At 36.9% G+C, this 17,845-nt stretch overlaps 2 protein-coding genes across 2 annotated transcripts; both read right to left on the reverse strand.

Moving 5' to 3' along the window:
• Positions 1–237: 237 nt before the first annotated feature.
• On the reverse strand, positions 238–4,931 carry LOC129924897 (zinc finger protein 431-like). Its single transcript, XM_056022197.1, has one exon. It carries the CDS (start codon positions 4,515–4,517, stop codon positions 2,382–2,384), a length of 2,136 nt encoding a protein of 711 aa, XP_055878172.1. The 5' UTR covers positions 4,518–4,931; the 3' UTR covers positions 238–2,381.
• Positions 4,932–4,952: 21 nt separating this feature from the next.
• Positions 4,953–16,265, reverse strand: LOC106063752 (zinc finger protein 91-like). The gene is made up of 5 exons (XM_056023461.1): positions 15,976–16,265; positions 14,345–14,429; positions 7,119–11,310; positions 6,902–6,909; positions 4,953–6,712 (listed from the first exon to the last, which is right to left on the reverse strand). The coding sequence occupies exons 3-5, from the start codon at positions 10,790–10,792 to the stop codon at positions 4,968–4,970; spliced, it is 5,427 nt and encodes a 1,808-aa protein (XP_055879436.1). The 5' UTR covers positions 10,793–11,310; positions 14,345–14,429; positions 15,976–16,265; the 3' UTR covers positions 4,953–4,967.
• Between the last annotated feature and the right edge of the window lie 1,580 nt (positions 16,266–17,845).

The following is a 17,845-nucleotide window of genomic DNA, read 5'->3' on the forward strand; positions in this document are numbered from 1 at the left end:
AATTTAATCAAAGTAAAATGGATAAACCTTTCAAACTTCATCACAGATAAAAGAGTTGTGGGGGACATTTTTTTAAACAGGGACTGAATATATTGTAAACATTTTCAACCCCCCCCCCTCCCCACCTCATGTATTCAAATTCAACTAAGGGAATTTCTTTACTATCCTTGCAAGATTTAATGCAGCACTGAGGACATGTGAAAAAATACAAGCAAAAAAACAACAACAACAACAACATATTATGTCAAATGTAACTTTATTTAGCCTTAACAAAACTGACTTAAAGGAAACAAACTTATTTAAGAAAAGTAATAGTACTAAACAAGTCTAGTTACTTAACTGTAGCGATACTAAATATGGCTTAAATTTATTGTCTACCTAGTTAATAGCTAAGTGGTCTTTACTTTGAGTGAGATACAATTCAACACATAGTGGTGCATAATAATCATCGTTTAAAAGATAAAACATGGAATAATTTGCATAAAACTTGAATCATAATTGGATCCCGATTTACAAACTGGCAGTAAATGCTCCCCTTCTCAAGTTGATGATCAATTGAAGCACTATCTAATTGCTAAGGAGTTCAAAGATGGATGTAAGATGCAAAGATGTAAAATCCAATATTCACTATGAAATGGCATGGGCAGTTTGGGCCTATTGCAATATTACTCGCCAAGTTTTTTTTGGGCACAGACATCACACCATGTACAGGTCTCATTGAGACCAATGATTTCATGTGCTGATATCAACTGAAACAATTGTCTCTTAAATTAAACAATGGAGTGGTATTGTATTAAAAATATGTACATGTAAAGTAAAACACATGTTGATATCAACTGAAACAATTATCTACAAGAGTAAACAAAGCAGTGATATTAAAGATATAGACATGTCAAACAAGTGAAAAGAACATCATTTGAGGAAAACAAAAAACTAACAAGAAAAATAGCTAATCAAGACCAGAGTAGTAAAATCAAACATAACCTACAAATAGCAGTAGTTCAATTAAATAGTGTATTATTAATCAGTGGCCATGCTAGAGGACCAAACATCATGACATGAGATAATGACGTAATAGTTGTAATATTTAATGTAAAAACATTTTCTTTTACACTCATTTGGGGGCCTTCCTCAAGTGGGGGGTCTGGAAGGATTTTCAAATTTGGACCCCCCCTCCCTAGCTATGCCACTGTTATTAATCTACAGGAGCTAATTTCTTCAATCAACATTTAAAAAAAATTCCTGTACCCGTATTGGGTAACTAGATTTAAAGAAAAGGGAAAGAATGATAATATGATCATTATCATGAACTATTTTAAATTTATGCCAGTAGTAAAAATTTATCTGACATTACACAAACAAAAATACATCATAATGATATTAAATCATGTAATTAATTCTTCAGTTTTAATAACATAGTCTAATGACAACAGATGTCTGATATAAATTATAATATATCCATGCATTAAAAAAAAAACAACAAATTATAAGTAAATTAGCAACCTATGGACATGTACAGTAGATAAATAAGATATATTTATAAACTAGCTCTAGAAACATTTATTCTACCTAGGTTTTAAATAGAATTATCAATTCAGTGGGAACTGCCAAATTTGTAATACAGTTTACTAACAAAATGTAGTACTACAATGCAGAGATGAGAATGTTAGAGTTAAATAGTCTTTAGAATTAAACATCTTTTCAAAAAATGTCATTTAAAATCAAAACTTTTCACCATTTCATTTTGAGCTCTCATTATTTCCATCTGGCTGCAATGTGTCCTATGCCTTAGCTACCACTTCTATCTCCAATAAACTACAGAAAGAATGAACTAAGGGTGAAATGATTAAGAAACAAACTGTAAAATAAAAAAAAATAAAATGTAAAACAGATCATTAGACTTTTATTTGTATTTGAATATATATAAAAAAAAAATTTAAAAAAAAAAGGACTTTTTAGCAGTATTCACATTTCTATCTACCAAACAATATCTTTTTCATTTATATTTTAAGAGCAATACATTCATTATCGTATACATTTAAATACAGTTACAAATTTCATTGCGATCCTATGAGAAAAACTAAAATTTGATTAATGCTGATGTGAAGGTCCTGTACCAAAAAAAAAAAAAAAAAAGCATAAAAAAAACTGGTCATCAGAATAAACCATATGTAAGTATAGTACTGTGTATACCAGTTAAACAGGTTACCACTAGCTAAACAGCAAGCAATATATGTTAACAGTTTGTGTACTTAACAGCTACACTTTACAATCACTGGATATACCCCATTTACTGCTACTACTAGAAAAAGCACTTACTAGTTAAAAAAAAATAAAAAAATGTAATACCCGGTATTGAAGAAGGTAAGACATAAATGACATTAGTACTGGTGACTTGAATTCTGAGCCTGCATGATTAGAGGAATCCTGTCAGTGTCTAAGAGTAAGGTGGTGGTGGTGGTGGTGGTAGATAGGCTGTGAATGTTAGATGTGTAACTCATGTGGGGGTGTATGTCAATAAATTCATTCTGCTGGGGGATCATGCTGCTGTCTGACTTGAGCAGGAGCTCTGGGCTCATGCTGGGTTGCAAACCTAGTGGGATATCTTGGATGGAGGGGTCCATTTCTGTCATTAAATGCTGTGCTGCCTGCTGACTAGGATGGTGGCATGAAGTCAGCTTGACAGAGTGAGTCTGGCCATCTGTCTCCCTTGAATGCTTGCTCTTTATATGACCATGAAGAGAGTTTTTGTAGCTGAAGGCTTGTGGACAAAGGGAGCATGGGTAGTTCCTATCATTGTTATGTACACGCATGTGAATGTTCAGATTGGACCGAATGGCACAGCGTTTGCCACAAACCTCACACTGGTATGGTTTCTCCTGGGTGTGTGTGAGGAGGTGCTTCCTCAGCATCCCATTGCTTCGAAAGCACTTGGTACACTCATTGCAGGCATAGGGTTTCTCCCCCGTATGAGTACGCAAGTGTCTTTCTAAGTTTGACTTCCTGAGATAGCTCATGGGACACTGGTCACATACAAACATTTTCTCCTGGGGTTGCTGACTGTGCAGTAACATGTGATCTTTCAATTTAGATACAACAACTCCACACTCTGGGCATTGTTCTTTCTTGCCCTTCTTGTGGTAAATCATATGTCTGCTTAGGTCTTCTTCAGTGGCAAACAAGTTGGAACACAAAGAACATTTGAGGATGTCCTGGGGGTGACACACCCTGAAATGGCAGGTCCTGCTGGTTTTGTTTGGGAACACTTGACCGCACAAGGCACACTTTATCTCATGGGTAAGCTGGTGTTTGGCCAGCTCAGCCCTGGAAGCAAATCTCTGGCCACATGGGTTGCATTTGAACCTCTGGACAGAGACGTGAGTGTCCATATGGTGCTGGCGGGAAGATAAGGATGAAAACATTTCCCCACAAACACAACATTTGTAGGCACACTCCCCAGTATGGAGCATGGTGTGAATTTTCAAACTGTCCTTGGATGACAGGACCAAGCCACACAGATTGCACTTCATTTTCACCTTTTTGTTCTTTTTACTTTTTCCACTGCTGGGTTGGATCTTAAGCTCTTTTGGCAATGCATTTTCTGAAGAAGACTGCCCAAGGTTAGAAACATCAGCTTTAGTTCGTCTGTGCTTCTGCATGTGAACTATCAGGTGTGCTTCATAGGGCTCCACCTTCCCACATACAATACATGTGTGCTTAGACTCTTCTGCCCTTCTATGATTATAATATTGCAGCTGGTTGCTGAAAACTACTCCACAGAATTCACACTGTATTTGCTTTTCTTTCTGCAGTTTTTTGGTCTCCTCCTGTGCTGGCTTAGATTTTTCTTTAACAGTTTTATTTTCATTAGACCTTTTTTTTCTCTTAACTCCAGGAAAACCATCCAATTTATTTTTCTGAGTTTTTCGTTTGATAAGTTTTTTCTTGATCCTTTGAACTCCATGAACTTTACTAGAAGAGCTTCTCAGTTTTAGTTGAAATGTTTCTGGAGAGTCTTCTGTGGACTGACATTGCTTAGGATGACTGATCTCGGGTTGAAATTCTCTAGGGGATACTGTTATAAGCTTTGATTCATGCTTGAAATTCTTTGATTTTTTATTTTTATCATAGATGTCTGCTTTTCTCACTGAATCAATACTTAATTTGCACTGACCAGTATTTGAAGTATTCTGATTGGCCACTTGATGACTTGGTTCTGAGTGGAATGGCTCACTATTCATACTTTGTTCTACAGCCTCATCTCCATACTGGCTTGTGTTGTCTGTAACTGACAAGCTTTCACAGGGCTGCTCAGCACACTGAGTCGGGGGGTGCAGCACAGCTGTGACCACATCAAAAGCTTTACCACAAGCCCTATCCAAAGTGTCGAAGAGAATTTTGATCCTGATGGTATGAGTGAACTTAAGATATACTGGCTCCTCTTGGTCTATGGAGTAGACAAATACTCCGCTGACTGAGCTTGCTTCAAATAAGTGATTTCTTTGACAATTTTCCATGTCTTAGTGGTACATAGTGTGACTTTGAGCACCAGTGGTACTGTTTGTAAAATTCATCCAGTAGACACATTTATATAAATCCAGTAAGAGATTTGCCATCTGGCAGGTCTTCCATCAATGATGCAATCATCTGAAAATATAACAGGAGCACTTGAAGCATGTTGGCTGGCATTTTTTTTCTTCTCTAAACAGATCTAGAGTCTAGTGGTAGGGGGGAAATCAACAGATCAAAGTGTTTGTAACTATGTAGCTGCAACAAACCTTCATGATGAAATAAAAATACTCTGTGGGAGCTATACATACTAAAATTAAATGAGAGAATTTAAAATGATAAACCAATATCAAAAACTTCAACTTATTGTTTTTACCACAATATAACAGACATTCTTGTAAAAAGACTCACACTGAGAAGGCTACTGTATTGATAATACATTGAGAAATAACTATAGGTTAAAAATCTAAATCTTTATCTTCTTTAAGAAGGAATTCTTCTGTGCTTATCAGAGGTATAGTAAAGTGAATTCCATCATGAATTTCTGGCTGTTCCTGTATAATTTCCACTGATACATTAGGACTTAATTGCTCATGTTTTGTCTTTATGTGTCCTTCAAGTGAACTCTTACAGCTGAAGCCCTGAGAACATATGTGGCATGAATAAGCTTTATTACCCGAGTGTGTCCTCATGTGAACAGTCAGGTTACTTTTTTCCTTGCAGCGTTTGCCACAGACTTCACACTCGTATGGTGCAATGGAGGAATGTGTCTTAATGTGTTTAAGCAATACACCCTGATGAGCAAAGGCTTTAGGGCATAAGGAACAACGAAAGGGTCTCTCTTGGCTGTGACACCTCTGATGCCGCTGAAGGGAGGCCTTGATCTTGAACCTCATGGGGCACTTGTCACAAATGTAAAGGTCACTCTCATCTACATCTTTCATGGCCTTGTGGCTCAGAATGTGCCGCTCCAGCCGTGAAACAAACTTTCCGCACACTGTGCACTGCTTCTTTTTGTACCTGCTGTGGTAGGCAATGTGGCTTGAGAGCTCTTCTTCAGAAGAGAACAAGCGAGAACAGATGTGACATGTCAGTATGCTGTCAGGGTGAGCCAGCTGGTAGTGAGCTGTGCGGCTTGTCCTGTTTGGCAGAACTTCTCCGCACAAGCTACATTTAATCTGCAGCAGGTTGAGCTGATGTTTGGATAGATCTGACCTGGAGCTGAAGATCTGATTGCAGCAAGTACATTTGACCATCCCAGCATTTTTGTGACTGGCCATGTGTGTGTTGAGTGCACCAAAGCCAGCAATATTCTTTGAACAGATACAACACTTGTACGGATACTCTCCAGTGTGCAACAGCATGTGTTTCTTCAGCCTAAGGAAATTCTTTAGTTTTAATCCACAAACATCGCACACCTCCAGTGGAATCAGTAGTTGTCCACCAGCAGGGTGATGCTTTTTCACGTGTGCTAGTAAGTATGCACGATATGGGAACATCTTTCTGCAGGTTTCACATCTGTGAGATTCAGGCTTTGGTTTCCTGTGGTTGAAAAACTCTAACCGATTGTTAAAGCTTTGGAAACAGTACTGACAATCAGTGACTTCAGTTTGATCTGGTTCAGTTTGATCCTCCTCTGAGGCATCACTCTCTGACTCAGATTTGATAATTGCCTGATCTTCTGCTGCTGCTGGGCTGTCTTGGACAACTTTCTCTCCAACTTTAATAGTCAGAATGACATCAGCTGCTGACTGGGCTGCTTTCGCCTGCCTTCTAAGACTTGTTCTTATGGCTGGGATGTTAACTTTATTAATGGTCTTTTCTAGTTTTTGCTCTTTTGCCATATTGCCTTTGACCAATTTGTCAATGTCCTGCAAGGCCAAAGCTTGATCTAGCATACTTTCTGCTGGTAATGTGTTTGATGCTGTAAGAACTGGGGTTGGCTCATGCAGTAAAGGGATATTTGGGTTTGCTACTTCATCAACATCACCATCTCTGGCAACACTGCTGAGTTGAGTTGACTTCATTGGATTCAACTTGACCTGAACCTTCACACTATGTTCAAAAAAGATGTATATTGGAGAACCTCCATCAATGGTCAGTGTAATAAAACCACCCCTGCCATCAACTTTATACACGCATTTATCCTCTTGAAATGCATCCATTGCATTAGGCCAATGCAAATGATTTTTCTTTGCAAAATCTTACGATAGCTCCAATACTGCAATAATGTTGGAGCTGAGCTCATTAACCCAACAAATCAGAATAAAAAAAGAAGAGATGAAGTGGTGGAGGACGTAGATGTGCTGAAGTATCCTTCAAGGCTTCTTAAGTGGCAATCTGAAAAAATATAATAGTATTTCTCTGAACACCTCAGTGTTGAAAAGCTGACATTGAAAGCTAAGAAAAAATGTTTTTTTTTTGTTTTCATAAATAGTAGACATAGTTTTCTATGTAAACAATCAATACACACAAAATGATTCCAGCAAAATAAAGACCAAAAGAAATATCATGAGTAAAATAACCAAATTAATATTAGGCACCACAGAGTACAAGCATTATGATAATGGTTTTCTTATTATGGTACTAGTTTTATGAAACATAAAAACTAGGATGATGGTAACACACAAGAGTTTAGCAAAGGCTTAACATCAATACCACTAACATCATCTTCAACTTGGTTTGCCTCCTCTACTGACACAAGATCAAAGTTTTCCTTCTTGATTTCACAAACAGTTGACAATGTCTCAGCTTCCACAAAAACACATTTGACATCTTGTATCAAATCAGTGGCCATGCTCTCAGCCTGCTGTTTATTAGGAATTATAAGACCATCATGAGTAGCAGCAACATTCAGCGTTTGCTGCGATGTGAAAACTTGAGTATGAGAATTTTTAGAAATATCTGGAGGCAGAGACAAAAGTCTTGTACCCGATACAGGGTCAGGGTGGCATTTAATAACAGCATGCTTGTTTTTCATGTGTAAATCTAGAGAGTTTTTGTGGTTGAACATTTTAGAGCAACAGAGACATGAGTAATGTTTGATTGCTGAATGAATACGCTGATGGACTCTGAGATTTCCTACTTCTTTACATCTTTTCCCACATACACCACACTCATACGGCATGGAAGAGGAATGTGATTTAAGGTGTCTCCTCAAAGATGTAGAATGATTGAATGTTTTGGAACAGTTGGGACACCTGTAAGGCTTGTCTGAACTGTGATTTGCTAAATGACGCTGAAATGATGCTCTATTGTATGACATGTAGGGGCATTTATCACACATAAGATGCTGAAGCTTGACTCCTGGCTCTGACCTATGTACAATCATATGAAATTCGATTCGAGAAAACAATTTACCACAGATTGGGCATGGCTTTTTCTTATTTATTTTGTGTCTTTTCATGTGTGCAGCCAGCTCCTCATGAGATGAGAACAGAAAAGTACACTTATCACACCTAAGTATGTCATGCTGGTGCATCTGTCGGTAGTGTTGGTTCCTGCTAGTTTTGTTAGGGTACACCTGGCCACACAGGTGACATTTGGCTTCTACCTTGGCTGCCCTGTGCTTACCCAACGCGGCTCGGCTGGGAAAGAATTGCCAGCAACATGTGCACCGAATCATGCCACCTATTGTATGATGAAAGTAGTGAGTATTTAAAGATGAACGATCACGAAATCTTTTGCCACAGACACAACATTTAACATCGAATTCTCCAGTATGACTCATAATGTGTTTTTTCAAGTCATAAAATTCTTTGCTTTCATGATGACAAGAATTACACTTGTATACTGCGGGCTTTTCATCCCCTGCTTGAGTGTGATGGACAATGACATGAGCTTGCAAGTGAGCCTCAAAAGGAAACACTTTTGGACATTGGTTGCACTGAAAAGCAGCAGAATTGGTATCGTCAAACTTGTTCACTTTGGTATGGAGAGAAAAAGCTTTTTTATTGGGGAACACAGTGTTGCAATGTGGACAAGTAACTTCTATGAATATATGTGGCTTATAAATGCGAACATCTTTTTGCTTTGTCCGAATTCCATTCTCATAGTTATCAGATGAGTGAGTGGTCAGCTTACTGTCAGACTTGTGATGAATATAGTGAGCACGAAGAGCTGAAATACTCCGAAATTGTTTGCCACAGACGCAACATTTTTCGTCAAATTCCTCTGTATGACACATAATGTGTCTTTTCAAGTCATTATAATCTTTGCATGTATGGTCACACGAGTCACACTTGTATAGATCAGAATTTGCATCCTCAGTATCTTTAGAAATGGAGTGATGAACAATCCTATGGGCTTGCAAATGAGCTTTAAAAGGGTAAACTTTTGAACAGCTACTGCACTGGAAAGTAACAGAATTAGGTTCAGATAATTTGTCTATTTTTGTATGGTCTGAAAAGGCTCTCTTATGCGGGAACACTGTGGCACAAAATTGGCAAGTTACTTCTCCATCTGATATTCTTGTACGCATTTTCTTACCATCCTGACTAGAAGGATGATAGTTTGTCTTATGCTGGTGCAACGCTGTTTTGTTTGGAAAAAGCTGGTCGCAGGGCTGACACCGAACCATGTACTCAGATGAGTGATGCATGTAATGAGCATTTAATGCATAAACGCCACGGAATCTTTTGTCACAGATGCAGCATTTATAATCATATTCCCCTGTATGACACATAATGTGTCTTTTCAAGTCATGATAATCTTTGCAAATATGGTCACAAAAGCTACATTTATAGTCAGGTTTTTCATCTTGTGTGTGATGGACAATTATATGGGCCTGCACATGAGCCTTGAAAGGAAAAATTTTAGGACAATGAATACACTGGAAAGTAACAGAATCAGGACTTAAAAATTTATTTAATTTTATATGGTCTAAAAATGCTTGCTGATGTGGAAAGACGGTGTCACAGTGTGGACATGTGATTTTATTATTTGTCCCTCTTGCATCTATAATTGAACCAGGTTTCTTCATCTGTTTGTTCATATTAACATCATTGGGTGAGTGAGCTAAAATCTTGTGCTTAACCAGCTCTGCTTTGTTAGGAAAGAACTGGTTGCAGCCCTTACAACAAACTGTGCTCCCGGATGAGTGATCAATGTAGTGAGCATATAGACCTGAGAGGCCACGAAATTCTTTGCCACAAACACAGCATTTTATGTCACATTCCCCAGTATGACACAAAATGTGTTTTTTCAAGTCACAATACTTTTTGAATCTAGAGTCACAAGAATCACACTTGTGGAGTGGAAATTTCTCTATCCTTCCTTGAGTATGGTGGAAGATCATATGGGCTTTCAAATGCGCTTTGTAAGGGAATACTTTAGGACAGCTACTGCACTGATATGTATCAATTTCCGAATTATCTAGCCTAACTAGCTTTCTATGGTTCAAGAAAGCTTGCTTATCAGGAAACTTATTGTCACAATGTGGGCACATTACACCACCAGTAGTCTCACCATCACAGTCTGGTTTCTCTTTCTCATTCATTTTGTCCATGTTAGAGGTCAAATAGTACTGGCCCAATGCTGCTTTGTTAGGAAAGACTTTGTTACAGCATCTGCATTTGACCTTGTCCTCCAATGAATGATGATCATAATGTAATTTTAATTGTTTAAACAGGCGAAATTCTTTGCCGCAGACACAACATTTAAATTCAGATTCCATAGTATGTCGCATAATGTGCTTTTTAAGTCCAAAGGAGCTTGTGATTTTATTGTCACAATAATTACACTTATATAATACAAACTTCTGATTACATCCTTCCTTTAGTTGAATGTGATGGACAATCATATGGGCTTCTAAGTGAGCTTTGAATGCAAAATTTTTTAAACAGACTAGGCATTGAAAATGAACAGAGTTTGGACCAGCTAACATGCTTAGCTTTGTATGGTTTAGGTAAGCTTCTTTGTTTGGAAATGCAGTACTACAATACTGGCATGTGATTGCACCAGTTGTGCTTAAGTTATTTCCCTTTTGCTCTGCCAATGTGGAATGCGTTGTATCTGGATTGTTTTCACTCATGTTTGACAAAAAATTTCTAGAATCGCCTGTTTTGATTGAGGGTTGAATTGATTGCTTCTTTAAATTCTTTTGAAGTGCATTAGGCAATTTCCTTTTTTTACTTTTTACATCAAATTTGATGATTTTGATAAAATTTCTCCAATTTAAATTAGCATTCATGCATGTTTCAACAGGGTTTGGAGTTACATCGACTTCTGGCTTTGCCACCTGAGCAGCAGTTTCAGTAGTTTTTTCTTCGTTTCTCTCTTGCATATTGGACAGGCTGCTATATTAAAACCAAATCAATTTCTGGTTCAGAATTGGAATTTGATGTGCAATCTTTTGATAATTACTTGAAGATAAAATATATACTGTTATCTTTTCTAAACTAGATGATTAATCCCATCAAGGTAGGTGCCTTGTGATCATCAAGCATTCAACCATGAACACTTAGAGTTCTATTTCACTAGTTTTATAAAAAGCTGAGCAAATAGCCAACATCAATAGATATCTTTAATGTACAGCAAGCTGGTTCTTGAAAATAGTGTTAATTCAGATCATTTGCTCAGTACGATCAATAAGGAATTAAAAAAGCACAGTGCCACTTCTGAGCAGTCTGCAGTAAATCAACAACTCACTATTAATAAGCTCTATGAAAACACCTGATCTAACATTTGCCAGACTAGTCATTTGGTGAGTTATTTTAAGGCACAACATTTTAGATCTCAAACAAGAAATGTCAAGATGGCTGGGAGATTCCATTCAGCTTGACCCACCACCAAGTAGGACATCTGAAAATAGAACAGGAGAACTTGATAAAGAAGACAGCGCCAGAGAGAAACTACAGAACTTACAATTCATAATTACAACAGTTTTCTACTATGATACACATGATGACACACAAGTGTGGCTTCTCATGAAACAAAGACTGAAATGGGGTTACTTGGAGTGTTGCACAGAAGATAGAGACTAACTGTCATAGTTAACTGGTCAAAAGAAGAGACTAACTGTCAAAGTTAACTGGTCAAAAGATCTTCACCAATACATGCTGGTAGCATGTAGAGACTTTCACCAAGAAACAAATCCAAAGACATAGACGATTCTATCAAGAAATAATGAGGCTTTAAAAATGAAAAATGTGCAAGTCAAGAGGTTAGTCAGCTGCGTGGTTCCTATTCAAATGATATACAGTTTTTCAGTTCTATTCAGTACTGTATCATTGTACTTTGATCAACTACTATTAATGTTCAGAATGTATATTGCATTCATGACACCTTAAAGTTCAAGATATCATTTTACTGAAAGAGATCCAGTGTTTCTTTTCACATGAAATTAGAAAAAAATAAACAGCTCACAGCATTGTCTTCCACAACTACTTAAATGTGAGAAGAATCTAATATACAGATCTATTAATAAAATGTATTAAAGCAACTTAATGAAAAGACAATAAATCTCAGGTGTATATAAGAATATTCAAGAAGCAGTTCACAGTCACAAGATTCCGAAAATTCTAATGTATACTGAAACTAGAAATTGCACATTGAATTCCAAACAAATAGAAGTGATGGTTACTCATTTAAAAAAATTACTCGACCACAGAGATGAACAGGGAAACAGGACCATTGTTTATGTAACTGACTGATGTTTTATAAGCTAGCAAAAATGACAAGTTTCCAATGCTATCAATCTAAAACTATTAGATCTCTTGGTAGTTCCAACAAAGATCAAATGGTAGAAACAATGGGAAAGAGGTAGGAGGTACTACAATTTACTGAGGCAGGCAGAAGGTCAATACAATTTTGAGATTACACTTACAGAGAGCAAACACAACATTCTTCTTTTATTCCTTTCCTTATATCCTAGTACATTAATGGTTTGAGTTCAAGAAACAACTGAATAACTTAAACTCATCAGCTTTTGCACCATAGACATGCCAGCATACACTCTTATGCATAGTTGACTTAGATTTGAGGCTGGTGATTTTTTTACTTTGCTAATATGTGTTTTATTATTAATATTTTTTTGTGTGTAAACCTAGAGATGTTATTTTGTAACATTTTATTTGTGTCCATTTATATTGTATTTTAGACACAGATTAAAATTAAGACTAGCTCTATAGACTGATAACATTTTTTTATCATATATGTATCTTTTTATTCACTACAGACATTGAGAAGATGTTATTTTAGTTGTGTTACAGTATCTACACAGCATGCCTCCATCTCCACCAAAATCAAGGCTCTAACACTAAGAAAATTAGACTTTCTACTACAACTTGTACATTTCACTAATGATCTCACTGTTTCCCCATAGTAATGAATTGATAGTAATGATAAGTCCCCCCCCCCCCCAAACCTAACAATTGCGCTGCAGAATAAAAACAAATTCATATTTTACGACACCTCCTATTTTGTTTAGGAAGCAACAGAAGACAAATTATATAATAAAACAATTGTGTTTGACCTAATGAAAGCTATACAATGCACACTTAGCTGAAGAGTATTGTACATCTGATCTACATAAGCTCTTTCATGTAAAAACAAAATTTAATACCAACATATTATGAGCTTTCATATATATGCAAGCAAAAAGGAAAGCATAAGTTGTGTGATTTAGTTACCAAAATTGAACAAACTCATTGCTAATGAATGCCATGGTCTCATACAAAATACAGAAACTAGCATATAGTAACAGTAAAGCTGTGAGGTGATCCCAACGTGAAATAACGCTAGTACATTAAGTTAAAAAAAAAAAAAATGTAGCTTGTTTGTATAATATATTATTAAATACTGGTATATTGAAAGGGTTATCAATTTGTAAAAGAGAAAAAGAGATGTGAGCATCATTTAAAACATCACTTAATACATTTTATACTGCATTTTGCCACCCCTTGTGACCTAGGAATGGAGGCTTTGCATGCCGGGGGAAAGGTGGTACAGGCTTGAATATGGTACTGACAACCTTGATACATAGGTAAGTTGACCCCATTGTGGAGTAAAAAAAGGAACATTCTTCTTTCCAACATATATACACTTTTTTTCCAAAATTAAAGATTAACTGACAATCATTAGTACTCTGAGATAAAATGAACCTAGAAACATCAATACAATTAGATTTATAAACTACGAAAGGTAAATGCAAGATAGTAAGCAGTATCTAATTACCTGACAGAAATATCCATAAAGTCAGATAAAGCATGCATTTTCTGTGTAAACAGATGGACAGATAGAGACACAATGAATGTTATGAGGCCAGAGAAGAATAAATGCTCACACTTCCTACTTCTAAAAAAGAGAACTATAATCAAAGAAATTCCAAAATGCAAAATAAGTTCTGCTAACATTATTAACTAAACTAGCATAATTATCTTAGACTAATTTCTATTAAATGCTTACTGTACACCACAGGTAAATTTTTTTTAAATATTTTATAAGTACACAGAAAAAAATCATCATAGAATTACAACAAAAGGAAGCACATTCTATAAACATTATATTTGTTAGCTTTGTAGTCCTAAAACTGCACACTATTGGTTTAGATTACATGAAAAATATACAAATTATTTTTCTTTAGCCTAATCAAGAAACACTGTTTATATAAATACTCTTCAGATATTAAAAAAATATTTGCGACCCAAGCAGATTGACTAACACATTTTTAGTTTCCAAACAAATCTAGACACCAATATAATGAAATGAGTAGAGATACGAAAAAGCTAAGTCAAACCCTTAAAATGGTTACAAATTGAGACTTGAATTTCCTAGTACCAGTATTTAAATTGAGGTCTAAAACTAAATAAAAAATGTAATAAAGAAACAAATTTACTTTCAAAGTAGAGACCAGGTGAGATACTTGAACGTGGATACTAATGAGAACCCAACGACAAATTATGCTAGGCTTGTTAACATGCCTGAAAGGAAAGCAAATAGAATTTAAGGTTTAAATATTAATATCTTTCCATTGTGAGAGTATAACATTTTTAATAACATTAGTATATATTGTAATAGGCATCATTTCTTTTGTTTAATATAGTGGAGGATTAATATTCATCAGATCAGTAATCTACTCTTAGGTAATGGATGAGTACAAACATGAGAACTATGAAAGATAAGCATGGGCGTAGCCAGTAGGGTGTTTTAGAGGTTTAAGACTGATTTTTGCTTTGATTTTATTTTAGGTGAGATTTTAATATTAAACCATCACTAGCCCCAGCAGGCCATTACAGCCAGGGAGGGAAGGGGGGGTTGAGTTTAAAATCCCCTTCCTGGAGGTTTTGAAGTTAAAAACAACCTATTCTGTAAAACAAACAAAAAAAGATAATGCAAACAACAATCCCCAAATTCCAAGAGCATAGCCAAAGGGGATTTTGAGTTTAAAACCCCTTTCAAAATTTTTTTGACAATAAAACTTCTTCATTATAAGACTACAGCATACATTAGTCACCAGATTCTATGAGTGTAGCCAAGAGGAGTTTTGTGTTTCAAAAGCCCCTCCAGAGGGCTTTATGTTAAAACCCCATCCAGAGGGTTTTGAGTTTATAATCCTCTCCAGTGTGGTTTGAAGATACAAACCACCCCTTCAATATAAAACAAGAAAACTACACACTCAAAATTCTATGAGTCTATGAGCGAAGCCATCCAGGGGGAGTTTTGAGTTTAAACCCTCCTACTCCAAAGGGCTTTAAGTTTAAAAACCCTCCAGATGGTTTTGAGTTTAAAATCCCCCTACATTCTACAGATTCTAACATTTCTTGTTACTTGTAGATCTAGACCCGATAATTTGTTTATTTCATCAATATTTACATTTTAAACAACTGAAGGTCATAAATAAATATAAATGAAATCAGAATTGTGAGCTAGAAATTTACTACGAATACTAGATCTACTATTAAATTTCTTATTTAATAAGTAGATCTATCGTCTATGAAACTCAATTCCAACTTTTTAACTTTTGACCTTGGGGTGTGTCTCGCCGGCTGAGCCAGCGACAAGCTCTGACTTCACTTTTTCCATGTCAACCAATATTAGGTCAAAACAGCACAAAAAAAAAAAATCATAACTTTCTTAATGTTAAACATACACTGATACAGTCATTATTTATACACCATTAGAAAGTTCTTTTAAAGTATTTTAATGATGTACTAACGAAAAATTGTTTTTTCAAAGATAATTTTTTTTTTCGCCTCCCAATAATAATTAATATAGTATATAGATCTAGACTCTAGACCTAGAGTCAATCTAGAATCTAGGTAGATCTATATTATATAATTATAGATCTATTATACTATAATATATATAATTTATAGATCTAGAATTTAGTCTTACTAGTCTTAGGTAACGTAGGCTAGCCACTTAGCTCACTAAGCAAGTACTGAACTGACTGGAAGCCTAGACTGTGACTTGTGAGTGACTGAGTGTGAGTGAGTGAACTGATGATAATTTTAAATTTAAACTCACTTTCTTGGAGTTGACTCTTCAAATTCAATTCAATCATATTCAATGCATTATAATATAATTATTGATCTCTGATGTGAGAAATGCACTTTATCTATTATGTGACTATTCACTATGTAAGTATGCAGATCTAGATATAGATCTATAGACTAGATTCTATATTAGAATTATGAATATAAATCTAGATGTAGACTAGATATCTGAATAGATCTAGATTAAATCTAGATTCTATATATAAAAAAAACAACCAGTAAGCTACATGAAACAAACTAGAAACTACTTGTCGAACTTCCACATCACGTGACCTTTATAATTATATAAAATAAGAACTGTGCTTCATTGTTAAAACATGAACAAAACAAAACTGAATATGGCGACTTAAATAATGATATTGTTATAAACCTGGTGGTGGCACAGAGAGGGGTAGTGGTGTGAGTGTAGTCAGCCGACGCAAATCGCCCCAGGCCAGCGCTAGACGAGCGGTCAACCGTGACGAGTTACGACGATCGGCCGAGACGAGTTAACAACATGAAGGTTCGAGTAGGATCGGCGTCGTGAACAGAGCTCATTAGCGTCACGAGGGTTGTAGTCATCTGACCACCTAGAAACGTCGAGCGGCGTTCTGTCCGGTTCTAGAAGGCCAGTAGGGACCCTATATAAAGAGCGGAGGTGTCGCAGTCAAGACGGTTCAGAAAGCGGGTTCACGACAGGAGTTCAGAACACGGTCGACTACAGCACAGTTCAACGGTGTGGTCCTGTACGGAGCATTACGACGGTTCAGTGCGGAGTACTGTCAAGTACAGTTGAGACGAACGGCGTCTTGATCTTGGTCTGTGATCGAGTCCGACACAACGAGCCCAAGTGTGTGAAGTCAGTCCCGAACTGTTGAACCCAGTGCAAGCCCGGAACGAGACGGAGAGGCCAGTGCAAGAGTTGATACGGCGGAACGGTGTTATCGAAGAGGTATTTGTACGGTCTTGTGTTACGTGCTGCCAATTGTACAGTATTGGCTGTTATTTCTTCAACTATTAAAGTGTTACGTTACTTTGGAGCCCTGAGTTGTCAAGTTCTTTAAGTTGGTGGTGTATGGTGCAGTTTGCAGAGAGCCTGGATAGTGAGATTCGTAACAATTGGTGTCAGAAGTGGGATCGGATCGGAATCGGATTGGATCGGATCTACTATGGCTCGTCTGAAACTGCTGTACGAACTTGAATTTAGAGAACTGAAGGAAGAACTCCGTGGACGAAGGCTGAAGGTATATGGTAACAAGGAAACTTTACAAGCACGCCTCCGAGAAGACATGTTGGAAGAAGAAGAAGACCCGGACACATACCTTTTTGAAGTCGAACCGGATTTGCTGGAACAGCTCACCAGTAGAATGCAGCAACAGATCACCAGTACCATACAGGAACAGATGGCAGATATGCAGGGACAAATCGCCAGTAGCAAACAGGAACAGATGGCAGCTATGCAGGGACAGATGGCAGCTATGCAGGGACAAATCGCCAGTAGCAAACAGGAGCAGATGGCAGCTATGAACTCGGCGCTAGAAAACACCAATTCCAAGATAGATGCCATGAACACCAAGATAGCCGCTATGAACCAACGCATACCTGCTGTGGAGGAGAGAATCAACGACTCAGACGTTCGTTCAGATGCTAAAGCCAGAGAAAGGAGCCTTGGTGGTGATCATGAGGACCCATTGAAACCTGACGAAGCCGTTGAGAGACAATTGCAAGTCGAGAGATATCAGCCAGGTCCGAACCTAACAGACGTTGGTCCAGCTGCCAAGACTGGAGAGGAAAGTCCTGATGGTGGTAAAGAGAATCCAAGGCAGTCTGACGTTGACATTGATGGACATTTGAAAGACGAA

Source organism: Biomphalaria glabrata, chromosome 3 (assembly GCF_947242115.1).
Source record: "Biomphalaria glabrata chromosome 3, xgBioGlab47.1, whole genome shotgun sequence".
Lineage (NCBI taxonomy): Eukaryota > Metazoa > Mollusca > Gastropoda > Planorbidae > Biomphalaria > Biomphalaria glabrata.